This window comes from Polypterus senegalus, chromosome 1 (genome assembly GCF_016835505.1).
Source record: "Polypterus senegalus isolate Bchr_013 chromosome 1, ASM1683550v1, whole genome shotgun sequence".
In the NCBI taxonomy this organism is placed as follows: domain Eukaryota; kingdom Metazoa; phylum Chordata; class Cladistia; order Polypteriformes; family Polypteridae; genus Polypterus; species Polypterus senegalus.
In genome coordinates this window covers 183,161,264-183,188,391 of record NC_053154.1, presented here as the reverse complement: position 1 = coordinate 183,188,391, position 27,128 = coordinate 183,161,264, and the positions used below count along the sequence as shown (strand labels likewise).

At 37.5% G+C, this 27,128-nt stretch overlaps 1 protein-coding gene across 3 annotated transcripts in view; it reads left to right on the top strand.

The window, feature by feature from the left end:
- The window catches only part of hs6st1a (heparan sulfate 6-O-sulfotransferase 1a), a 757,672-nt gene extending 735,213 nt beyond the window's left edge, over positions 1–22,459 (top strand). For 2 of the 3 annotated variants that reach the window (XM_039764316.1, XM_039764307.1), the window contains one exon: positions 16,558–22,459. In XM_039764316.1, the coding sequence (XP_039620250.1) occupies positions 16,558–17,266 (709 nt within the window). In that variant the 3' untranslated portion in view covers positions 17,267–22,459. The remainder of the gene's footprint in view (positions 1–16,557) is intronic. The other variant, XR_005634998.1, reaches the window with a different exon arrangement.
- Positions 22,460–27,128: the final 4,669 nt, after the last annotated feature.

The following is a 27,128-nucleotide window of genomic DNA, read 5'->3' as shown; positions in this document are numbered from 1 at the left end:
ATCAGTCCATCATGAGCCTCATGCACATTGAGGCTAATTTAGAGTCACCAGTCAATCTAACCTGCATGTCCCTGGAGATGGAAGAAAATAACCTACATATGTAAGGGGAGAATGTGCTTATTCCACATAAAAAAAAAAAATGGCTGCGGGATTTAAACACAGGGTTTTGGATCCATGAAACAGCATGGAGTCTATTTGCTCCATTTTGAAAATGCAGTAGTCTAACTTCTCACCACTCTAGCCTACTTAGGTGTAAGAAGAGATCTGTCCGTTTATTTTCTGAACCCACTTATTTAAGTGCAGGGTTGGAGAGATTCATATCCTGTCTCTGCAGCATTGTGTACAACCCTGGATTAAACAGCAGTCTACCACTGGGCAGAGATTCATTATCTGTGATAAAAGTTCAATACTTAATGACCCCTAAAATATTAATACAACAATATATAATATATCAATATATTCCCAAGCCTGTTCATTCCATTTCTATGTCCTATGCCAGATAAATGCCCTATTCAGGGCTTTTCCTGCATTTCTTTGAATGGGCCCTGGCACTCAGCAATCCTAAATTGTATTAAATAATTACGAGAATTGTGTGTTATTCTAGTTCAATGTTGCAGTGGACTGAAGGCCAGTTTATTTACTAGCAAAAATTAGTATGACATCTCTCACCTGTCTTGATATGTCAGGTTTGCAGGCACAAGTGTACCCTTAACCACAATGTTTTTTGGCTTTGAATGTTTTTCATGGTTCCTCTTAGTAGCCATTTTTATGTTATTCCTTTCTTGCCAAGTTTGATATATTTCTATGAAAACACTCCTGTAATAAATATTTTAACTTAAATTGGGCCATAAAATGCATTTTTCACAAACGTCTTGCATGTTTGTGTTTTAATTAAGTTTATTTTGTAAAAAATAAAGCATGTATATGTTAAAAAAGAAATAAACAAATCTCATTTGACCAACATATGGTTTTGGTGCACCCTGTCACAGTTTTTTCCCTGTATATACTGCACATGTTTTTGTTTTTGTTTTTTTTGTTTTTTTAATTATCTTGTCCATGGACTTACATCCCAACATCTAGATAGACATCCATCCAAAAGTGGTCAAATTGTATTTAAGGATTTCTAAAATGAAATATTTAGTAAACTCAAATAAAAAAAACTGACCCCATCACAATCATTTCCCTATGGTATATCCTCGGAAAGCTACCACATTTGTTGACACATAATTTATGTTTTTGCTTATTCATATTCCAATGTATTTGAAGAATATTATTGTGAAAGAAACATGTCATTCGGTAAAAAATAAATGTTCACTGCAGTGTCACCACTCTCTATGGTTCCAGCCACCTGGTATTTAATTGACATCTTCACATATCAGTTAGTTATTTTTCCTGGTGACACAATGTTACATACTAAATAAAATATTCTAGGAAAAGCCAAGAGTTCTCACTGATAGCAGGCATCCCGTGGGACTGCCAAGGACTACTTAGAGGCTTCTGTATCTCTGCAGTATAGCATTAAAAGATTATAATTTCAAAACCTTAAGAGATTCAAGTAGCAAATAATCCTAGTTGCAGCCACAGATATTTTTTATGTCTATGTCACCCCTGTTGTACAGCTCACAATTAGAGCTATGGAAATGCCACTCCTACTCAGTGGATGAAAACAAAGCATGTACTGTAGTTTGAGCCATAATGAGCCAAGGTAACCTGGATCCAGGAAAAAAGGTGATAGACCTTTAGTAACATGGCCACAAGCAATTGTTATCATTTGCCAAAAAGAAACTAACTGAGAATGATGGGGGTGGAGTTGGAGAAGCAACATCAAGAAAAACATCAAAAAATTATTACTGGAGTCTGCCCTATTTATCATCAAAATTTTAAAGGAAAGCAAAAATCAAACTCAAAGCCAAGAAAGGGTCTTATAACACGATAAATGATCAAATACAGCAACCACACAGAGAAAGTGAACTTAATAGTGATGGTGAATAGTAAAAGCGCAGTAATTGCTGCACAAAATGGAAGAAACAAGGTCAGAACTTAATTCTGTGACCCCAAAAAACCTCCAAGTAAGGTGACTAGTCAACTAAAAACTTTAATTGCAATTAATCAAATGAAATGAAATTCTTAATTGAGATTAACTGCATGTTATTTGCAAATTATTGTATTTCCGTCAAACATATTAATATTTTTCTATAAAACAGAAATAACTGTGTTTCATTTATAAAAAAAAATCAGAAATCATTTCCAAATAATTAAATTATTTCAGTTTATTGAACAGTTTTGTGTAAGAGAAACTATAACCAACAACCAACAAATACCCCCCGGGGATTGCTATAACATCTGGGAAAATCAGTATATATTGTTTGGACTTCTATATTGCTGGACAACAATTCAAAAGCACTAACAATTACACAAATAATTACATTTAGGAAAAAGCAAATCATAATCATGGTTCAGGTTTTATGCACAATTGGCACTGTTATAGCTCAAGTTGTGCTAAGCTATCACCCGGAGAAGGGAAGTCATTAAGTAGATTGAAAATATGTATAGATTAGGCATTTAAATAGCAAAGAAGAGACTGAAGAAAACTTCTAAATATGTATCTGATAGGGTTTTTAGTCATTATGGTTAGGCGACTACACTGGCATAAGAAGTGGGATCAGGGGAACGGTGAGCAGCTAGGTTCCATTGTCCCCATGAGGTGTGTAAGACGGACAGTTAGGCTGCAAAGCCAATATCAATATCTTGCGATTGAGGAATTTCTGAGAAGATAGCAGTGTAGCATCCTAGCATACAAAGTTTGTATTGAGGTACAATTTTTGCCAGCATTTGTATAACACAAATGTATTCCTAATGCAGTTTCACCAGATGATGAAATATATTTTTGTAATATTTCTTTTGTTGCCTCTGCATAACGGGGATAGAAAGTCAATTCTTGATCCACACGATCTATGCCATCCATCGTGCTGTTGTGGTCGATCACAGCACAGGGCTTCATAACCTGCTTGTTGCCTTTCGCCAGTACAATGAATATAGCTGCATTATGTATGGTGCTAAGAAGACAAACTTCTTTCTTGTCCTATTTCAGTGCAAGCATTTTACCTTTTTACCAAGCTAATAGCACACCTCACTGTTATTTAGCTTCGCCAAAGTCTTCAGGTTTGCCACAATGATTAGGACACACTGTTCCATATGCATCAGCCTTTCTTTGCAGCAAGATGTCAAATATCTCCAGCAAACTATAAAAATTGTCCATGGTTACACAGTAACCTTGATGCAGCAGAGCATCTATGTCGGCACAGATGACGTAGCAACATCATGCTGATTGTATTTCGGATCAAACATTGCCTCTTTCCCTGTGTACAGAACTAAAATCCAAATGTAAACCATTTTAGATACACAAAGCTCGTAAAGCTTTATGCCAAATCTTGCTCTTCTTGACACGTACTATATCTTTGACATTCTGCCCTTATAAGCCATGAGATTTTCATTGATGCTGACATCGTGGTCAGAAATGTAAATGTATATAGTATGTAAAAACTGTCAAAGAGTAATGTCTTTATTAGACAATATTGTACAAGACACTCTGTAAAGTAGACCAAGACTGCAAGATGATAATTTAGATATCAAGTCTCTGGGTAATACTGACAGTTGACTTGGCAATAACTCAAATTCATTTACAGCCTTTCAAAATGACCTCACTTATGAGCCTTTCTACAACACAACCCTGGTAATATACCTGAACATAAACCAAACCTTTACTCCATTTAGCACCATCATTAGATGTTTTAGAAATCAGCTGATAATTTAGTTAAAAGTGTGAGGGGCAATAAAAGTTATCCATTAACCTTTAATTGAAAATATTTGGTTAAAAGAAATTTAAACATTGCTGCTTCCAGGATCTATAAACGCTAGAGGCCTTCACTAAAGGTATTTACAGTAATTACAGCAAACAGCAGAAAAAGCTGGGAGAGATTAGAGAAATGCATGTAAACATAACTTATGAGCCATGTGAGCTGAATGTTTAAGATAATATAGCCCAGTGCACCAGAGTGCAGGTTCAGTCCTCCTTATTCATTTTACCAAACCTGCCTTTCCCACAGAAATATGGAAACAACTCTATTATGCCTGTCAAAGTACCTTTAGGGTAGTTTTCACTATGGAAACACGCTATATAAAATATGAGCATTGATTAGCATGGTGTAAGTAAGTGTGTAAATGGTCCAAAATTTTAGTACAATCGCCTGTTATATCTCCCAGATTTTCTTCATTTTGGGTGCTGGATGGTATTCTCATCAAAGTCTTCATTGTTGGTATAGTGCAGATCCTACATTTCTCCAAAGAATTGCAGCACTTTTACAGCCAAAGTAATTCTTGGTTCTAACACTTACGCAAGATGCATCTGTAAAGTTGCCCGAGTGACACTTGGGACTAATGCTTTTAGCATGGTTTTCGCAGCCTGAGTAACACTAGGGTCTAACACTAAAGAGACAAGACTGTAGTTGGATAGTTATATTGTTTTTGTTTAGGAAAGAACAAATTCATTCAATGCATAAAGCAGTTTGAAAGCAGTATTGTCCGTAGTAATACAAGCTATTGCTTTTGTTTAAGATAGGTTAGTTTAATTGATCATATTGAAGATAATCAATGATTTAATAAAGATTTGTCAAACATAACATCCTACTGTCTAGAATGGAAAACATCCTGGGAATTTCTGGCACTGCCCTCAAGTGGTTTAAGTTACTGTATATCTGACTGATAGGCAAGAGTTTGTTAGTCTAGTCACACACAAAGTTCCTCAGAGCTCCATTCTCTGCTCTTCTGTACCTATATGCATCCCCTTGGCCATATTATTCATAGCTTTGGACTGTGTTATTTTTATGTAGATAATACTCAACTCAACTTTAGTGTTAAAAGTGAAACTTCATCTGAGCTTTCTCAGTGAAATTGAAGCCTAGATGCAGCATAACTCTTTAAACTGTAACAAAACTGAACTGTCATTAAAGCAGAACTTCAGAAAATTAGCTCCTTTTCAATCACTCTTAACTATGATCTCATTAGACCTTCTTCTAATGCTAGGAATCTTGGTGTCATTTTCAATTCCTCCCTTTCTTATTCCAGCCATATAAACCACTTTCCAGTGTTTGCTCATTCCTCTCCTTTTCAAATGCTGAGAAACTTGCCCATCCTTTTATCACATCCCACATTGTTTATTTTAACTTCCTGCTCGCAGGTGCTACTGTGCTACTTCTAACACAGTTCTAGTGGATTCAAAACTTTGTTGCAAGAGTCCATATACGAACTAGCAACAGCGAGCACATAACATCCATCCTGCTTCACCTTCACTGGCTCCATGTGTCTTACAGGATTGAATATAAAATTCTATTATTAACCTACAAAGCTTTAAATTGCCTTGCACCAGACTACATCAGTGGCCTTCTCCATCACTTTACTCCTGCTCACCCTCTAAGGTCCTCTGATTCTGGCAATCTTCTTGTGCCCCACAGTAATCTACACACTGTGGGTGACAGGGCCTTCAACTATGTAGCACCCAGACTTTGGAATGACCTCCGTGAATTAATTAGATCAGCTGACTCAATGTATTCTTTTAAAAATCAAGTTAAAACTCATCTGTTCAGGAAAGCGTTTAATTTAATTTGACATTCTGGTCCTTTTTCCAGTTTACCTCTCTGTCCAGATGTTCATGATAATTTGTGTGTGTGTTGCATCACAAATTATTTTATTTGTTCAGGCTTTTCTTTTAGTATTGAATTTTGTATTTTACTCTGGTTTAATGTCTTTTAATCTATTATCCTGTATTTATCTGTACTTAGTGTTCTATGCAGAAAATATTTGTATTCAGTGTTGCATATACCCTGCTGTTCTTTCTGGGACTGTGAAGTACTTGAGCATGGAAAAGGTGCTATATAAATAAAAACTTTTAGAATTATTATTAAAATCAGAGAGAGTAAAAAATCCAGACAAACTCTGTGTAAGCATAATTCGGGTAAGAACATCAATTAGGGTGAAGTCATGGGATGTGATTCTGCCCTCTGTAGGGTTTTATTTTCCATCATTAAAAATCTGGTTTGTAAAGTTTAGTTTATCTTGATTAAATTGGAAACTGTCAACACCATGAAATAATAATATGAATGTAGACATCTTACTTACATCCATCCTCCATTAATTATACCTTTTGTGTTTAATTTAGACTTCTGAGAATTAGGGCATATTGAAGCAGCACAGAACAAAATCAATGCAAAATGGAAATTGAGTTTGCTTTACTTCCTTTTAAATAAATGTGTCTCCACATGTAGTTCTCAATCAAAAGGTCTTGTCTGCTTCTCTTTTAAATGCATGCCTCTTAAAATTTACGCCAGTGGGGGATCCTAACGCTTCTGCCATTGTATTAAGTAATGTATTTATTCAAGCAATTAACTGAGTAATGATTAAAAGTTTGCCTCAATTTCAAAATACTTCTGTATATGCTATGAATCTAATGCTTTCATTTTGAGTAATAAGTTAGGTGAAGTTTTCAGGTGTTCTATATAAAAAAAACAGTTGTCCATGCGATTTTAATTTTTGGTACATATTATTCATCCATCCATTTTATAATCTGCTTAATTTGGGTCACAAGTACCACAGTATTGCACTTAAGACAAGAAGCCATTCTGGATCAGTCCGTCGTAGGGCACACTCACAACAAGGCTGTTCAGACTTACCAATTAATGTTGTAGTTTGTGCATTTGGGATGTGGAATGAGTGCTGGAGTAGCGGGCATAAGACTGTCACAGACACCAGGAGCATGACTGCTCCTCACAGATCACATACATTCTGGTACCGAAACTGGGGATTCTGAAGTTGTGAAGCAGCAACTCTAACCACATGTCTTTAAAATAATATGCCATAAGCAAATATACTGTATAATTACAAATGTTTGAAATATTCATCAAATCTAACCAGCAGAGCTAAAATATTTATTCTAAATGACATTTATTTAAAGCCTAGGTAGTTGTCAAGTTAAAATTTTTAAACTTAAAGAAACAGTTGATTATTCACTTACGGATAAGACAGAGACGAACAGTTACCATGAGGGGACTGTGACTTACTGAAATATTTTTTTTCACTGCAACTGCATAACAAGTACTGACTTTGGAAAAAACAACTTTCCACTGAGCAACCAGGTTGGGGTTTATTAAATCAGATGAATACCGAATTACAGAATGACACTTGCTAATCAATCAAGAGAATGTGGGAAATTGTATTCCTGTTGTCTGACAGGGAATCTTATTAGAAGGTATTGAATCTGTATGGCATACCTAAAAGACGTTTCTCAGTTCCTTCTTTGGTGTATGCCTTTCCATTTCATTCCCATCCAATACTTTAGACAGATGGTGGTCCTTGTTTGTTGTGGTTCAGATCATATCACTCTTCTATACACCAACTAGTAAGCGTAACCTATTTGGAAGGTCTTGGAAACCTGTAGGTGAAATAGAGGTTTTGTTACACAACCTGGAATACTGTAGTTTGTGACAATGGAATGCCTGTAAAAATGAAAGTGTTACAAACAGGTCAACAAAGTGTGAAAACAAGAGACAAAGAGAACAAACATTACAATGAGTCAGTAGACGACAGAGCACCAAAATGCATTTCTAAAAGACTATCACAAACTCTCTCTCACACACTGTATATATGGCCTCAGTAGCTGCCTGCCACACACTTGAGCATGTACTACAATATACCATCCGAATAAGACTAATATTACAGATTAGAGTTGCCATTTATACAGCAGAGTGAGTGTCTATTCTGAAGTCACTTTTTGGGCATAGGGTGATTTTATAACCTTGCACCCAGTGCTGCTTCTAGGCTTCTTTCCCTATGCTATAAGTAGCACAACCACATCTGCCCTCTATTTCACTTACTTGCTGAAAACTGGTGGCTTGGGAAAATAAAGCCAGCATCCTACCAATGCCCCATTGCACCTTTGTGCACTTGGCGAGTTTCATTCTGGAGAAGCAGTTACTCTACACAGAGAGTGGGGGTCACTGTCAGGCATTGAGTTTTGAGCAGAGATATCTGTTACCAGGGTGTCTATTTTAACATACATTATGTCACCCATTGGGCTGTTCCTTGTCTTGTGAGTAAGGTTGGAGCCCATTTTTATATACATTTATACTATTTCCCATTAAGACCAGAAATTGTTAATTAATGTGGTTTTCACACTGTAGAAAATAGAAACTCTGACATTTACAACCTATAAAGAGAGTGTAGTGAATGAAAAATAGGAAATGTAAAAAAAGAGTAAAAGGAGTAGTGCATATTCTGTGGTTAATTAAAATCAAGTTCACTGTTTTTTTATGAGAACAAAATTGAATTTATCTAACACAATAGAAGGACTTTAATGAAGTACAGTCATTGTTAAAAGGAACTGACATTCTTGCTGGAAAGCTTTTCTACAAATTATCAGCAGTCGCACATGGTCAGCAGTTAAAGCAAGGTTTCATGAAGGACATGGAAACCTTGTATCCATCACTTTCCTCAGATACAAATCACTTCCAAGTTCTGTCAAGTCTATGGCCTGCCAGAATATGCTAATTTTAAATAATGTTATTTTTTGCCTTAGTTTGCAAAATATAGAAATTTCGTTTGAAATGGAATATATTTAATTAAAATAATTCAGGAAACAGGCTGTTGAACAAAACAGATTGGAGCAATGCATTGTCTTGGTTTTGAGTGTTTCATTTGAAAAAACAGTTAAATTGTCCTTTGCCAGCAGTTATTGTCAATCCCAAGTATAAAGACTCTGATCGTCATCTGGTCCATTTATCATGTGTTGCTTTGCATGGTATAACTGCTGTCACAAAGTTGAGACATACTCAAAGAAAGGTTTGGGGCAGCCACCCGTATAATCTCAAAATCTGGCTGCAAAGTCGTCCTTTTCAAGGAGATATAGCACTGAAGTGCATACAACGAGTCCAAGACAAGACTGAGGAAAAAGGGAAAAAGGGCAGGCTTTTAAATGAGAAGACAGGAAGTTAGGTCATAAGGATCGGGCATGTGTTCATCGCTCATTGGATCAGGCCCGGACGTGACATCAGGGGGGCCGGAGCTGGTATGGTCTGTTTCCATTGGTTCGGTCCCGGAAGTGATGTCAAGAGAGCCAGGTGGAGTCTCCCAGGAATGGTCTACAGGGAAGTGAGAAAAAGAGTCAGTGCACTCTGCCACCTCCCGGCATGTCTCAGAACTGCCTCCACTCAAGCCCTTTAGCTGCCTCCCATGCGCACGTGTGTGACACTGCTTAAAAAGTACCTTTACAGTAGACCCCCCCGAAGTCATGGTTCAGAGTTTCCTAAGAACATATGTAATAATTGTTAGCGGAAACCGCAAATATCCTTTGCAATTTTTATGGTTTTTTCATGGCAAAACTGTACTGTAGAGCGAACAGGAAGCAACTGTAGAGGAAAACGCAGTTTGGGATGGTGAAAGTAGCCAAACGAATTTGATACTGCAACTCCCAGCAGTACCTGCAGTGGCTCTGATTGGTCTTCTGCTGAGGGTGCTGGGGCTGTAGGGGTCAAAGGATGTCAGTGCAGATTTTAAAAACGGGGCCAGTGACCAAAAGCAAAAAAAAAAAAAGTTTTTTTAATTTGTGTTTCAAATTCCTGTCTGTCTGCCTTCTGTGGGTTACCTGTACTTATTCGTTTTGTCCTGGATCATTTCGTGGTTGGCGACTGGATTGTCTGCCGGTGTACATGAGGACTGTAAGTGGATTCGTGGCCATCCTGCAAAGAAAGGAGCTCTTGAACCCGTAAACCCATCTTCACCATTTCAGGAACTAGCGGTAGAACTATCTTTACATTCCCATTCAATGTGCGGATCTCTGGACTATTTATTTTCATTCCATTACATTTCATCTGTTGCTGTTTTTCATGATTTACTGTGTGTGTTTTGTTTGTCCTTTGTTGTATTTATTGTGTAATCGGCGTAAGGGGAACAGGGGTGGTATCATTGTTTTCATGTATTTCATTTGTTTTCATTACATTCTTTATTTGCTGTTTGATTACCAGTTTGTTTTGTTTTTGTCTCTGTTTGTGAGTGTGTGTGGGTCGGGCTAAGGCTGGGTGCGACCCTGGAATCTCCACCATAAAAATAAACAAATTACCGTCTTCTCGACGGTGTCAATCTTAGTGGCACCGGACCATTACAGCGTTATTCATTTCTCCTTGCTGCTGATTGACTGTGCTGCATCTCCAGCTGAGTGTTCTTGTGTTTTCCGTTTTGTTCCTCTTAACCCTTAAACCGCCACAACCGGCTATAGTTATTTCCCAGTGCCATTTACGAGCACTCAGGAGCTGATCAGTCTGTGCCGTACATTCGTTGAGCAGCAAGCCCACTGCCAGCCCCATTTGAGCAGGGGGGCTGAACGAACACCTAGAAGACACGGACACTCCTCAGAAAACCCCTCTTAAAAAACGCTGATAGACTACTTTCACATTGGTTACTTGTGGCTGCTCTGTTGCGTGATATGTTTCTCGAGCAACGCTACGCATACTTAAAAGCCTGAACAGCACCTGTCCTTTTTAGCTGATTGCTTTGATTCTATCTCCTCCCCCAGACATCCTCTGCTCCTGTTGGGGGTCCCGCTTCTGTTGTGCTCCCCTGTGATGTTTGTCTATTTTTTAAAAACTAACTGCATACTAAACTTGTTTTACTTCTAAAAGATACATATTTGTTTGAAGTGTTTGAATAAAGTTCCTGTCTCTACAATCTCCTGTGTTTCTGTGCAATTCTGTGACCCATGCGTGACCCCCTGCAGCTTCACTGTCCCTGAGATTGAGCCGCTGCACTAGACTAGCCTGCAAGCAACAGTGCTTACCTGTGTGCTTGAGTGCAGCCAGTTCAAGCACAGTTGGCTCGATGATTTACTGAATTTCATCCATGGCGTCAGGTCCACCTTGTACATATTGTTCCAGTAGTTTTTTAAATAGTTTTTACAGTTCATTGGCAGTGTGTAAAATGATCAGTGTTGCAGTAATTGTGATGCTCTTTGCATAAAAAACAGTGTTCCGTTAAAATTTAACTTTTTCTTTGTGAATTGAGATGTTTACTTAAAGCGCAGCAAAAAAGTATTTGGTGTCTGGGGATGCATTAACCCCCAAGTATGTGGCAGTTTATGGGTTAATGCGCCAAGATGCCGCCGAAACCCCCTGCACATTCTAAGGCTTCTGGCAATGAATGAATTACAGAACATATAGTGGTAATATCTGTATTTTACATTCTAGCACTGTGGGAGACATAGCAGTACAGTATATGGGTTTACCTTTACATTCCTTGTTTAGGTAATGTAATAAGCTGAGTTTGAAATTTAATTAAAGTGTTTTGGGGGCATATTTAGGGTTTAAACTATAAAAATAGGCACTTTTTTAACCACTTTCAAAATATGCAGTTTTTCACAATTCGCGGTGCTCTAGGAACGTAACCCCTGCAAATTTTGGGGGTGTACTGTATCTTGAAGTGGTGGTAGTTGTGAAACATAGTGTAAAAAACAGTTGTTGACTGATTGATTGCTTGGTCATTAAACTTGGTGATAAATGCCTTACCAGAATAATTAATGAAGCATACCGTAATATTCCACTGGATAAATGTGCCACATATAGAAAGATTATCTCAAAGCATGCTGATTTTCTGGGCTACATTGTTTCATGAAAGTTAGTTTTGTTGTCTCACGATGCTCAAACTCTTCATTTAAATCTTGGTAGATAAATAACAATATACTGTATTATTTACCCAATACAACACCAGGCACATCACATGCATATAAGGAGCCTTGGCTTGAGCTGGGAGAACTTTTTCCCCGAGCTGAGCTCTGCCAAGAATGGGGATGAGACAACAGGCTGCTCGCTGCTTGTGCTGACCGGCACATTTACAAAACAAAAGACACTGATGGAGAGATGCAGAGGAATTTAAGGTGGGCCAGGATTACAAGTTTTTTCATAGGCTTCAGGGATTCTAGTGTTAAGTTCTTCACAATACCATCAGGTCGAGTTTTGAAAGTCCCTAAATCCTACTGTTTCCTTGGTAACTTATTCCATGTTTCTGTCATTCTCTTGTGTTGTCTAACAGCAAGTGGTTAAGTCTCACTACCCATACAGTACCTATTGCTGTAATATCGAAGCATGAGTAACCATTTTGAGGAAGTGACAATAAGAGTACTACTGAAAAACAATGTCTACAGTGTAACAAATATTACAAACAGTATGACCTAGCAATGCATTCACTTGGTTGCTTTGAATGGCATTATAAATTTCAAATTAGTTTTCCACAGTTCGAATAACAAAAAAAAAATACGAGTGAGTCTTTCCAAAAAAAAGGCCAGAGTTGCCTTGGAAGCTTACATATTATAATCTTTAGTTAGCTAATAAAAAGGTGTCATTTTACTTGACTTCTAACTACATTCATAATGGCTAACACAGTACAACACCCTAGTACTTCTTTATTACAAAAAGGTTTTGCTTCCATATGTTGGGCTTATTCATCAATACCATGATGTGTACTATTTTGGAAAATGTTTGCTCATATAAATGTATTGTTTCAAAATGTACTTTTTCAAAAAAAAAAATTGTCCTAAAATAACTTAAACAACATGAATATGTTATTCAGCTTGTTATTGCACAAACGTCTATCAGATGTGTGTGTGTATGTGTGTATGTATGTATGTATGTATATCAACTTCCGTTTGAGTGAACGCTGGCATGACTGGTCGCTGCTGCTCTTTTTTTAACTTTTTTACCATTAACTTACAATCTAATGGAATAAGTAGCTGTTTTCATTTTAGGCAGATTTATTCGTTGAGTTTTATTTTTCAATCATTTAAAGCTAGACTGATTTCTAGCTCGACTGGCTGTGTATGGATTATTTTTAGGCCTATCCCTGTTTTGAAACTTACTTGACTTTGTTCTCCAGACATCTGAGTTGTTTGTGTCTTCACTTAATATGTTGACCAGTAGGATATTTATTTGGTTTGTGTTTGTTTGGTCCTTCCTGTTGCTCGCTCTCCTACCTGCGACAGGCCTTCTTCAATACTCAGCTGTCGAGCTACCCCGACTTCACTTTCACCTGTCCGAGCCTCCGCTGACTGACCTGTATCTCCACCCAGACATTGTATTCCTCCCCTGTCGGAGATACATCCACCGAGGGTCTCGCCGGAGTATCCAAGCTGACAGTTCAAAAATAATATACTCCATCTGGTCCACTTCTCGATGTCCTCCGTGTAATTTAGGCAGAGTCGCTGACCACAGTGTGTTAGCCAGCCTAGACCGGTCAGCTAACACTGTTGCTAAATGCGATAACGCTGTTGTCAACTTCGGTCTGCTGAACATCCGGTCACTCACGAGCAAAGGGCCTCTCATCCACAAAACTCCTCACTGATCGTAAGTTTGACCGAAACATGGCAACAGCCTCATGACTTTTTCCAACTTAACGAATCCACTCCCCCTGGGTTTGTTTACATCTCTCAACCCCATGGCTCTGGCCAGGGACGAAGGTCTCACTTTAAAGTATCCTGAGAAGTGGAAAGTCTTGCCGTTGTCTGTTCCTGCCTTCAGTTCTTTTGAATCTCTTGTGTGTCAATTAAATGGACCTATTCTTACTATTATTGCAACAGTTTACCGGCCCCCTAAACCAAATAATGAATTTCTGAATGACTTTACTGTTTTCTTTACACACTTATCTACTGTTTCATCAAACATAATACTTCTGGGGGATTTCAGTATACATATGGATAATATTGTAATGTGCAGGCAATGCTTTCTAGCCTTGTCTGAGGGAAAGGGAGGACTGGAATGGGAGGTTTCTAATTGAGAGGGGTGGACACATCTTGGGGGGGTGTGTTTTCTTGTTTTGGGTGGGAGTGGGGTTCCTGGTGTGGGGGCTGGTAGGAGGGGATTTCTGGAGTCAACAAGATTGCCTCATTATTTGGTATAGGACCAATTTAACTAAAATAAAAACTGAAGAGGCCCTGACAACTGCGAGTGCTCCTGTTATTATTTACCCAGATCGCTACAATATCAATGTCCCTATTACTAGAGACTTTACATCCTGCCTTGAGAATTTTGGATTCCAGCAGCATACTGATGTTCCCACTCATTCCAAAGGACATATCTTGGACTTGGTTTGCTGTTCTGGAGTTACCCGCTTGATTGTACTGCAGATGAACTCCTCATAACTGATCAGTTTCTTATTTCATTCAATGTTCATTCAACTTGCACTTTCCAACCCTAAGCTTTCCTGTTTCATGTCTTTCCATAATATTAAGAATATTAACTTAGACTCTCTTTCCTAGTTTTGAGTCCTTTATTTACATTCATAATTTATCCACTCCTGAAGAATTGGTCTCACACTATAATACTGGATTTAATGGTATTCTTAACTCCATCGTTTCATTAAAAACTAGTCTGTTTCTAAATCTGTTTCTTTCTTCTTTTCTGCTCCCTGGTTCATGCCTGAACTTCGGCTTTTGAAAGCCAAAGGCCAGCAACTGTTATATTAAAAAACTGGACCCTTTGTTCACAAAGAGATGTACAAAAACCATATACTTTATTACAAGGACTGTATTGCCCAAACTAAATCTAACTATTATACTCACATTATTTCTTCCAATGAAAGCAACACCAAGTCATTGCTTTCACTACTTGATAATATCACACAACCCCTGGATTTTTTACCTTCTCACCTTTACTCAAATTAATTTTTCAATTCTCTTATGTCCTTTTTTATTGAAAAACACCTGAAGATTCATCAGTCTCTCCAGTACCTCATTTGAATTTCACCCACCAGCTCACTCATTTTCTTCTTTTCAGCTTCCTACTTTTTCAGAAATCTCGGATCTTGTCTGTAAGTCTAAGCCATCCACCTGTCAACTGGACCCCCTCCCTACAGTTCTGGTCAAAGCCTGCCTCCCCTCTCTGGTCCCTCTTATTTCTAATTTAATCCACTCTTCTGTCACTACTGCTACTGTCCCTTCATTTTTTAAAACTGCTGCAATAACCCCAATACTGAAAAAACCTGGTGCCAATCCGACTAATTTCAGTAATTTCCGTCCTTTTTCTATTCAACCCTTCATTTCCAACATTCTTGAAAAAATAGTGGCTATTCGACTTCATTTTCTTTTATCTCAGAATAATCTGTATGAACAGTTCCAGTTTGGTTTTCATCCCCTCCACAGTACAGAAACAGCACTTATAAAAATTTCTAATGACCTCCTTATGGCAGCTAATTCTGGTTTAATTACTATTCTCATCCTCCTTGATCTGAGTGCAGCTTTTGACACTATTTGTCACACTACTCTTCTCAATAAATTATCTTCGATTGGCATTACATACACAACACTAGATTGGTTTAGATCCTACCTCTCAGGCCACACTCAGTTTGTTCAGCTTAAACCTTTCAAATCCCAACCCACCGCTGTTACTTCAGGTGTGCCCCATGGTTCTGTCCAGGGTCCCCTCCTTTTCATTATTTACCTCCTTCCCCTTGGTAATATCTTTCGCAAATATAACACTGTTATGCTGATAACACCCAGCTCTATCTCACTAGCAAACCTACTGCTTCCTTTCCACCCTCCTCACTTACTGATTGCATAGCAGAAATCAAATCCTGGTTTTCTTCAAATTTTTTTAAATTAAATAGTGACAAAACTGAGGTTCTCCTCATTGGTACAAAATCAACATTATCCAAAACTGATCATTTTTCGTTTGTTATTGATAATTCCTCTGTCTCTCCTTCCCCACAGGTTAAGAGTCTGGGTGTCGTCCTTGACAGTACTTTGTCCTTTCAGTCCCACATCAATAACATCTCCCGGTCTGCATATTTCCACTTGCGTAACATTAATCGTATTCACCCCTCCCTCACTCCCTACACCACCGCTATCCTTGTTCATAGCCTTGCCACTTCTCGTCTGGATTATTGCAATTCCCTTTTCTTTGGTCTTTCTCGCAAATCTCTTTATAAGCTTCAACTGGTCCAGAATTCAGCTGCCTGCATCATTACTAGAACCCCCTCTATTCACCATATCACTCCCATTTTGTAGCAGCTTCATTGGCTTCCAGTTAAGTTCCGCATTCAATTCAAAATTCTTTTAACTTTTAAGGCTATCCACAAACTTTCCCCTCCATATCTGTCTGACCCCCTCCATGTTGCCATTCCCTCCCAAACCCTTAGATCCTTTTCCTCCATCTACTTGACTGTCCCCTTCGTCCATCTTACCACTATGAGGAGCAGAGCATTCACTACAATCTGAGCTTAGAAATATTGAAACATTTTCACTTTTCAAATCTAAACTTAAAACACACTTGCTTAAGACTGCTTTTTCTCTTACAAAATTAAAATCAGACAGAGCAATTGTAATGTATTTTACTTTTGTTTATAATCTGTGTTTTGTCTATTGTTCGGTGTCCTTGAGTGTTTAGAAAAGTGCCTCCAAATAAAATGTATTATTATTATGTGTATACAAACAAAAATTAAATAACTAATCACATTTCCTTTTTGTCTTTTTAGAAAGTTTTACTACATCACTCTTCTGAGAGACCCAGTTTCACGTTACTTAAGTGAATGGAGGCATGTCCAGCGAGGGGCCACGTGGAAGACCTCACTCCATATGTGTGATGGACGGACCCCTACCCCAGAAGAGCTGCCCTCTTGTTATGAAGGCACAGACTGGTCCGGCTGCACTTTGCAGCAGTTCATGGACTGTCCCTACAATCTTGCAAACAATCGACAGGTGAGAATGCTGGCTGACCTCAGTTTGGTGGGATGCTATAATATGTCTTTTATTCCTGAAAAGAAGCGGGCCCAGATTCTTTTGGAAAGTGCAAAGAAAAATCTAAAAGACATGGCTTTTTTTGGCCTAACAGAGTTCCAACGAAAAACCCAGTACTTGTTTGAGAGGACCTTCAATCTGAAATTCATCCGGCCTTTCATGCAGTACAACAGCACACGGGCAGCAGGTGTGGATGTGGATAATGACACTATACTACGTATTGAGGAACTTAATGACCTTGACATGCAACTGTATGACTATGCTAAAGACCTCTTTCAACAGCGGTATCAGTATAAGAGACAGCTGGATCGCATGGAACAGAGAATAAAGAATCGGGAAGAACGGCGGATGCACCGTTCCAATGAAGAATTCCCCCAGGAAGAAGTGGAGGAGCAAGGACGTCTGCCTACCGAAGACTACATGAGTCACATAATTGAAAAATGGTAGCCAAGTCAGTGGCTACGTCTTAAAATCACTAAAGTCCTTAATGACTATATAATCAAAACTAGTACCAGAGGTTGTCATCTCTGGTGCCCATATGCTCTGTCTTTAAGACAGTAGGGTTGATGCATTGTTGAGAAGTCTGTTCACTCTGGTGACAAGTATTTCTACTCAAAAATACTTGCTAAGATATTGACTGGTCACCATAGCACTTCTCAATGTTCTCAAGACTATGAGCCCACAATAACTTCATTTGCGTCTTCCAGGTCATGAAATACCATGGAAGTGAAATAAACCTACAAACTTAATTTAAAAATGTAAGAAGAAATCTGTTTAACAGAGATTATTTGCGCTAAAAATATATATCCAAAAATAACAGAGACAGTAAAATGTGATCAGAATGTTTTTAAGTGGATCACATAATTTAATTATAAATTATGAGAACAAACTGCAACCTAATACTAAGATGCTGTGAGCAGCTAAAGCTGTTAATGCTAAGCTTTTTGCAGAAGTCCAAACATTCTGGTCTCAAGTCACTAAAGTAAGACTTTAATTGTTTTTATTTTGGTTTTATTCTAAAAAATCTTTTAACAGCATTATGGACAGGCCATTGTTTAAAATGTTATTTGTTTTAAATCTGCAATCACTGTGTTTAAGTTATGCTGTGCATTATACTAACAAGTTAAATGACTCTTTACCTGTACTACTCAAGTCCTAGACTTGTCCTCGTCCTGTCAAAGGATTGAATTAATCCATCTGCCTACAATCTACCCATTTTACTTGATAGTAAGGTCAAATATTGTTCGCTGAAACATCTATTTATGTTCAGCAGTATACTCTGTAGTGGGGAGCACTGAAAGAAATGCCCCAGTAAAGGCACTTACTCCACAGAAGCCAGTGTGAGGCTTTCTTTTGTTTAAAGCAACAGGGTTCACCCTGCACCCAGAAGCACACATACTCTTCAGGGATTTTATTTTTTAGCAATTCCTGAATACAAGGAAGCTACAATTAACACAGAAATTATGATTTCTTTTTATTGCCTTTCATTCTTGTTGGAGTGGCTCCTGACATTGAAATCCTGTGTCTTTCCCTCCCAACTGTTTTTAGAAATATTGAGTGTCCCTTTTTGCGTACACTACAAAAGCAACCCCACTGCACTTTCAGATAAATGATTTGGCCTTAAAATTGGTATTGTTTTACATTTGTATAACCTTGCTCTGAATCTGTTTTTATATTTTTTTTCTTTAATTGGGTACACTTAAAGTTAGGAAATAAAGTTTCCAGACAGGACTTTCTTTTTCTGTTTGAATATTGTGTGGAAATTGAGTTCTTTGATACTGTACACATGCGCAAAATCTCTTGTGGATTTATTGTGGCTTGAATCTCCATGAGAGATGCTTCCTCAGGGTTAAAACCGATGTCTTACTGACACACTAATGTTTCAATATGGGAACAAAGATGTCAGCACAGGGGATTTAATAATGCATTTTTATGCTCTTTTTCTTTTTTCAAAAAAAAAAAAAAAAACCTCTTTGGCACATTGCTCCTGTCATGCAAATAAATTATTTTGATCTTCATTTTGGGTGAAAACAAGAGATTTTAATCATGTATAGGTAATGTGCTAAAATGGGCAAGATTTTATAAAGTTTAATAATTTAAGCTGTTTTGTTTTTGTGTAATAACTCCTGATTACTTTGGTGGCCTTAAAACCTTAAAAGGAATCAAACTGTTGTCTCTTACTAAATTATTAATGTTATGATGGTTATGTGCAGTCCAGTTGACATCCTTATTGCCAATAACTTTTGACATTCAAAACAGTTATAAAAATGTGAATGCAGCAGCCCATCGCAAACTACTGTATTTCTTCTCTTCCACTTGAAAGGTTTTAACAGCAATGTTATTCTAAGATGTTTATAGGCAGGCAGTTATACGGGTAACATGCAGAAACATCTCATCTTTATGGAGTAATATTACACAAATAGAAAAAAGTATGATATTTGCCTTTGTTATCTCACAAAAAAGTAATGACTAAACAAAAATAGCTTTTGTTTTCTGCTACAAAGAGAAAAATCCCATCTTGCCTTATGATATGCTGTGTCTTTGCAGGTTTCCTAAATTCAAAAGTATGAAATTCAGTTCTGGGATGTGTGTAGTGGCTGAAGATTTTCCCTCAACACATTTTCTTAAGTAGAAGTGAATTAATTCTGCTAGTGAAACATCATGTGATTCTAGGACTATTTAATGCTCTTATTCTTCCACATCGGACAATTCTAATATTGTAGACCTTCCGTTTTCTGACAATTTTTGTGAACCAGTTCAGATTTTAACTTTTCATATATTCACTTTTCCTCTCCCTATTCTTGATAGAAATAAAATTTGGGCAAAACAAATGGCAGCAAATAGGACTAATAAATAGATGGGCATCTGAGGCTTGTTATTTGAATCTGTTTAATTGGCATCTGTTAAAAAAAAAGCAATTAAAGGCTCTGAATGCAGCTGTTTAAGATTAGAAGAAACAATTAAGGGTTCAGAACACAAGTGAGTAAACAGTAATAAGGCCTAAAAATTGATGTTGCATTAGTAGCAGTAATTGGCTTCTAATTAAAAGGTTGGCAAGAACTGAGTTGAACACCTTTGCTCTAATTATTGCTGTTTGGGGTCTCAGGGCTTCAGGATAACTAGGCTCAAACATCAGCGGTATGTCGGCAGAAATGTCAAAGTTAAATTTTGGGTTTGCTGGATTTCACAATATCCCACTTTAACAGCTACCTTTCTGTTTACTTCATTAAGAAAAAAAAACAATGTTAGGTATTGTAGCCATTATAATTATAGGATCAGTAATTTTATGCCATGTCTGGTTCACTTTAGTAATACTTGCAAATCTTTCTTCTCAGTCATCTCAGAAAAGCCTGCACAGCATTAAATGGCTGTTTCCAAGTTTTAGGTCCAAATTCTGGAGTACTAGCTCCTTTAAAACATGTATTTTCCCAGCCATACTCCATCTTGACAACATTGGGTTTTCTTTTTTTTTATCATTCCTGATATGAGCAAATTAAAAAAAAAAGTCACAGTAACATTCTTTATGTTATAAATGTACCTTGAGTTAGTAAGTGATTCATGTAAAACAATCCAAATAGCTTAAATGGACTGCTGAATGAATTATGCTTTAGCATGCCATAGTTATAAGCAGGAATTGGTGGGACTCTCGACATTTCACTTGGGTCAACTTACAAGAACTGAGCAGCATTGGGTGGGCTATGATTGAATCCAACAATCAGGCCATACAATATGCAAGAATATCTAATTCGTTGGCAATCTCTTCAAGCAAACTGCAAGTATGACAACTAAACATGAGCACTTCAGATACTGAGTTTTCCGTCTGCCACATTCATAGTGATGTGTGGTGTGTTTTAGCCAAATGAGGTATCCATTTTCATTTCCCCCAGCTTTGTGTGGCTTGTTAGTCACCTCTCACTGAGCAGCCAATTGCTTCAGTGGAGTTTCTCAGTGGTCATAACACTCAATGTCTTTGTTTTAAGAGTGTTTTACAAAAGAACTTTTGGCTGATAGTTTACTTTTTAGAAAAGAGCATATAAACTAAAATTTTGCCAAAGCAGAGGTGGCCACTTAGTCTATCAGGCTGGTTAGTTAACTAAGATGTATTTTATCCCAATAAATATGCAAAAATGTAAACATTGTTGGACAGGGACTCAACTTTTCATCAATGGCGGGAAGACAAACCTCAGAAGTTTATTAGTCTATAAATATTTAATTCTCTTGAAACAGCTTTATATTTTGCAATTCAGCTTTTAGCTAGTCTTCCCTTTGTCTGTGTTTGGTGTCACACATGCATTTCTGTTGTTAAATTTGTCCCTTGAGCTCTGCAAAACATGTTCTTCATAGCCTACCTCATAAAACTACGTTCTTGCCCGTCTCCCATATGATTCTTTAATCCCGTAAATATTCTGCATTTTTTTCTTTTGCAACCCTCTTTCTAATTAATAACTCATTTAGCCATGGTCATACATTCAAGTCTCTTCTGTTTTCTTGTCAAATTTTTACTTGTTCTCTAATTTTCTCACAGAGATATTCCTCCTCAGCTGTATATGTCCAGTATTGCACATCTATTTCTGGTATCTGAACATGGAAGTTATTTATAAATTGGCTTTTTGCTTATGTTTGGGGAATTCCCCATCTAACTTTTTGCATCCCAGAGGGAAAAAAACAAATCACTTGTACTGTTACTGTTATAGAATTTACCCAAAAAAACGCAGAGTGCTCTATCACATGACACATAACCAATATTTTGAAAAGTCACAGAATGGGGTCCCCCTGCATTTCAAGAAGTAAACAACTACAATCTGTATAAGGTGTGTAAAGCATTACAAATACTGTGCAAATTGGGCCTCTTGGACACTGAATGAAGAACATTCTGATTCACACAGAATCCGCCTTCCTTCCCTCTTATCGTTGATGTGTGAATCAGCATTCAAATTTAAATCACAGGCACCGCCACAGAACATAAAGCTGGTATAACACCTTGATCACCTAATTCCTTAAGTTTTCCCTAATTTTCATTAAAATCACTCTTTGATTTTGGTAATCTACTTTTCCACTCTTAAATAAAAAGTGGCATCCTTCAGTTTAAGCTTAACATTCATTAATACAATCAATTGATTGTGATCACTGATTGTCACTTAAAGTGGTTTTCTGATGAAGACAATAGTTTGATCTTCCAGCCCGATCAGAGTTGTATCACGTGCAGTGGAAGAGACTTATTCATATCTAAAACCCTCTGGCTTGACTTTCACAACAGTGTATGCTATCGTTTCCATCAATTCACAGTCTACAGTTTCAAAGCCAGGGAAACTGTCAGTTATTGTCAATAAAAAAAATAGTCTAGTCTAAAACTTAAACAACAAACTTAATGTACTCTGTCATCGTGTTGATTTCATTTTTCCCGCATACAGTTTGCCTTTCCCACACTTTATTTTTCCGTGCTTAAAATGTTCCGGAATATGCTATACTTGAGTGAAGAGATCCTCGAGTAGAGTGTTCTTACTGAATGTAATATGTGGTGTGGAGACAAGGCAATTTTAGACCATATGTGTTCTGCTCTTACTGTACACTGCTCTGGGAATTGAGGTTGTTCCTACAAAATGGATCATCCAGCCATCAATAAACAAATGTCATTTTTAACTTGACTGCCTTGTCTTTAATTCTCTGGGGGTTTTGTCATTAATAATATTCACACATAAAAGAACATTTTGTGCAAGCATATATTTACTAAATCCTGTGGTGACCTTCTAATTGTGTAAACTGATTTCTAAATAATGTGGTGCTGAGTCATAACTCCAGAGTTATGGGATTAAATGCCAGCTTGGTCGCTGTATGTGTGAAGTTTGTGCATCCTCCCTTCGTCTACATGGGTTCTTTCTTCAACATCCAAAATAATGCAGACTTTGCTAAAACAAAAATTCTGGAATGTGGTTCAGTATTATTCATTGTTAGCAATAACAGTTCCACTGACATGCTCAAAATAATATAAAATATTACTGTTACATTATAGCTAAATTAAAATGACATGCAAAAAAACACCACAAAATATGTACAGAGAATGATTATTTTTCAATGACTTCCTTTCTTAAACCATCAACATCACAGAAAAGAGAAAACGAAGATTGCAGTTCAACATTCTTAGGACTGTTGTCCACCCAGCCACATCACCTCCAATGCCATGTTGAAAATCAGGAGGGGCAGCTTTTTCAAAATTAGCAGTGCCCCCACAGTCCACCAAAAAGAGAAGCAGAATGGGAAAGACTTAATAGCAGTCAATTATAGTGATTGCTACAATTTTATATAAAATGCAGCCTCTGCAGCAAGACAGCCGTGGCTTCTCATGAATAGCAGTAGCTGCTGCCGCTATATGCATATAATTTAAAAGGATCAGGAAGACAGAAGTTGTAATTAATTTTAATTGCCTTAATCTTGGTTCTTTAATTAACCTGCTTTAAATCTTATTCTAGTAGAATCAAGTCAATTACTCATTATTACTCTGACAAGCCTCCCAACATTCTTAGGGTTTACCAGTCGTGCACAGTCAGATTGATTTCATGCTGCATGCCTCACAGTATTTTTCCCTCCAGCCTCCCAATGTGGCAACTAAGCTTTAGAAATGCACAAACAATAATTTCAATTGGCCAGATGCTATAGCTTCACAGACTTGTACAGGGTGCGCACAAAGTCCATATACCCCTATCTTTAGGAGCATTTACAGGAATAACCATGACAATATGGTTCCTGTGGACATATGATCTGGGCCGGAATGACAGCACAGCATTTGTTTGGCCTTTATTTTTTTGCTAGTTCTGTTAACCAAATCAGTTATCTGGAAATGCTGAATGGTTGGCTCGTCTTGCAACTGACAGTGTTTGGTTTCAACAAGATGGGGCACCTGCCCATTTCGCAATCACCGTGCGTGATTGCCTCAACAAAGTTTTTGGGAATCATTTGATCAGACGAGGATCAAACAACAATTCTGCTCCTCTTCTGTGGCCTCTGAGAAGCCCTGATCTCACAACTCCAGATAATGCATTCTGGGGGTTTATCAAAGAAGATGTGCGGAAGCGCAGTTATTCATCGAATGATGAACTGAAACATGTGGTTCACGCAGCATTCCAGAAAGTCACCCCGCAAATGTTGCAGAACATGAGAACTTGGCGGAGCATTCGGCTATGCAGAGATCATGGAGGGAGCCATACAGATGTTTTGGATTCCTAAGAGGTAATGTAGAAGGAAAATTTTTTATTAGCATAAGAGAATAGCAAATTAGCATATAAAGTTATAAAAAGTAATTAAAAGCTTCTAAAACATTAGATTAAGCATAAATTAGAATATTGAAGCAAATACAATAGGTCTAGCAAATATTTAACTAAAAATCAGTTATATTGCATTATTTTATAGAAAATCTTAGTAAATGCAGGCATTAGCAAAATATTATAAGAATATATTAGCAATTAACTTTAGTGTAGAAATTAAGTAATTAAAAGCTTCTAAAACATTAGATTAAGCATAAATTAGAATATTGAAGCAAATACAATAGGTCTAGCAAATATTTAACTAAAAATCAGTTATATTGCATTATTTTATAGAAAATCTTAGTAAATGCAGGCATTAGCAAAAATATTATAAGAATATATTAGCAATTAACTTTAGTGTAGAAATTAAGACAAATCAAGCATGCCAAGCAATGATCAAATGAAAGCACATACTATACTTCTTCTTTTTAATTAAAGCTTAAAAGCTTCAGGTCACTATTGTAAAAAGTTTGGAAGGCTTAAGAGAGGAAACCCATATAGGGAATTGAAGCCTTGGCCAGTTAGAGAAAATGGATCAGCATAGAAAGATTACAAATTCCATAAGGGGGCCAGTAATAGGAAAAGTAAGGAGATAATAAGGGTTCCCATGGAAACTCAAGGTCTGGTCAGACAGGAGTAAAAAAGGGAGTCAGAGAAGAGGTTGGGAGGAAACCATCCACCCAGTCTTAGACCAATCAAAACAAGCCGAGCTGACACCAAGAGGAATAATGAACAGTAAACCAGGTGCAGAATGAGCTAATCGAATGCAGCCAAAATGATAAGAAATTGTTATAAATACTTCAATTGTAGTAATGATCAGGGCTCAATCTCATTCGGCCGAATTGGGTTGAGTCCGTGTGGTTGATTTATTGCAATAAAGCCTTAAAACTCTGTCTGTCTATCTCGAGTCCTAATAGCCTTTATTTTTAGGTAAAATGTCTTCTGATGATAAATTTTTCACCACGACAGTAACCTTTAGCTTTTAAAATCCTCCAAAAGATAGGGGTATATGGACTTTGTGTGCATCCTGTACATCCAAAATATTTTAAAGAGATTAAACTGTATTAATCATTGATCTTACCATTCATCTAATTTCTAACCCTGTTTTGCCTACTATAAGATCATGAAGAACCAGAACAATTAGAACAATCTAGACGAGAACAGGCCATTCAGCCCAACAAAGCTCGCCAGTCCTATCCACTTGCTTCCTCCAAGAAAACATCAAGTCGAGTTTTGAATGTCCCTAACGTCTTACTGTCTACCACACTACTTGGTAACTTATTCCAAGTGTCTATCGTTCTTTGTGTAAAGAAAAACTTCCTAATGTTTGTGCGAAATTTACCCTTAACAAGTTTCCAACTGTGTCCCCGTGTTCTTGATGAGCTCATTTTAAAATACAAGTCTCGATCCACTGTACTAATTCCCTTCATAATTTTAAACACTTCAATCATGTCACCTCTTAATCTTCTTTTGCTTAAACTGTAAAGGCCCAGCTCTTTTAATCTTTCCTCATAATTCAACCCCTGTAGACCTGGAATCAGCCTAGTCGCTCTTCTCTGGACCTTTTCTAGTGCTGCTATGTCCTTTTTGTAGCCTGGAGACCAAAACTGCACACAGTACTCAAGATGAGGCCTCACCAGTGCATTATAAAGGTTGAGCATAACCTCCTTGGACTTGTACTCCACAGATCGTGCTATATAACCTAACATTCTGTTAGCCTTCTTAATGGCTTCTGAACACTGTTTGGAAGTTGATAGCTTGGAGTCCACTATGACTCCTAAATCCTTCTCATAAGGTGTACTCTCGATTTTTCGACCGCCCATTGTGTATTCAAACCTAATATTTTTACTTCCTATGTGTAATACTTTACATTTACTGACATTAAATTTCATCTGCCACAAATCTGCCCAAGCCTGTATGCTATCCAAGTCCTTCTGTAATGATATAACGGATTCCAAATTATCTGCTAATCCACCTATCTTGGTATCATCTGCAAACTTAACCAGCTTGTTACTTATATTCCTATCTAAATCATTTATATATATTAAAAATAGCAGCGGCCCTAGCACTGACCCCTGTGGAACACCACTCTTAACATCAGCCAGTTCTGATGAGGTTCCTCGCACCATCACCCTCTGCTTCCTGTGTCTGAGCCAATTCTGCACCCATCTAAAAACATCACCCTGAATTCCCACTTCTTTTAACTTGATGCCCAACCTCTCATGTGGCACCTTATCAAATGCTTTCTGAAAGTCCAGATAAATAATATCATAAGCTCCACTTTGATCGTATCCTTTTGTTGCCTCCTCATAGAATTCCAACATGTTAGTAAAACACGACCTCCCCTTCTGAACCCATGCTGACTGTTCAGAATAACTCCTGTCCTTGTCATGTGTTGCTCAATCTTATCCTTAATAATTCCTTCCATTAATTTTCCTGTGATGCTTGTTAAGCTTACTGGCCTATAGTTGCTTGGATCTGCCCTGTCACCCTTTTTATATAATGGGATGATATTTGCCATTTTCCAGTCCTTTGGAATCTCTCCAGTGCACAGTGACTTCCTAAAAATATGTGTCAAGGGTTTATATATGTACTCACTAGCCTCCTTAAGAACACGAGGATAAATATTATCTGGGCCTGGTGATTTGTTTGATTTCATCTTATTTAATCTGAGCAGCACTTCTCCCTCTACAATTTCCAAATCCCTCAGTACCTCCTTAGTAGTTGTGTTTACCTCTGGCAGGTTATCCACTTGCTCACTTGTAAACACCTCAGAAAAATGTAAGTTTAGGGCATCTGCTATTTCATTGTCTGTATCTTTTAATTCCCTTTACTATTCCTGATGAACTTGACCTCCTCCTTAACTGTTCTTTTACTACTAAAATACTGAAAGAATCTCTTGGGGTCTTCTTTGCCTTATCTGCTATATTCCTCTCCAACTGTCTTTTAGCCTCTCTGATATCCTTCTTAATGGTTGCCCTCATGTTCTCATACGCTACGGTTCTCTTTGC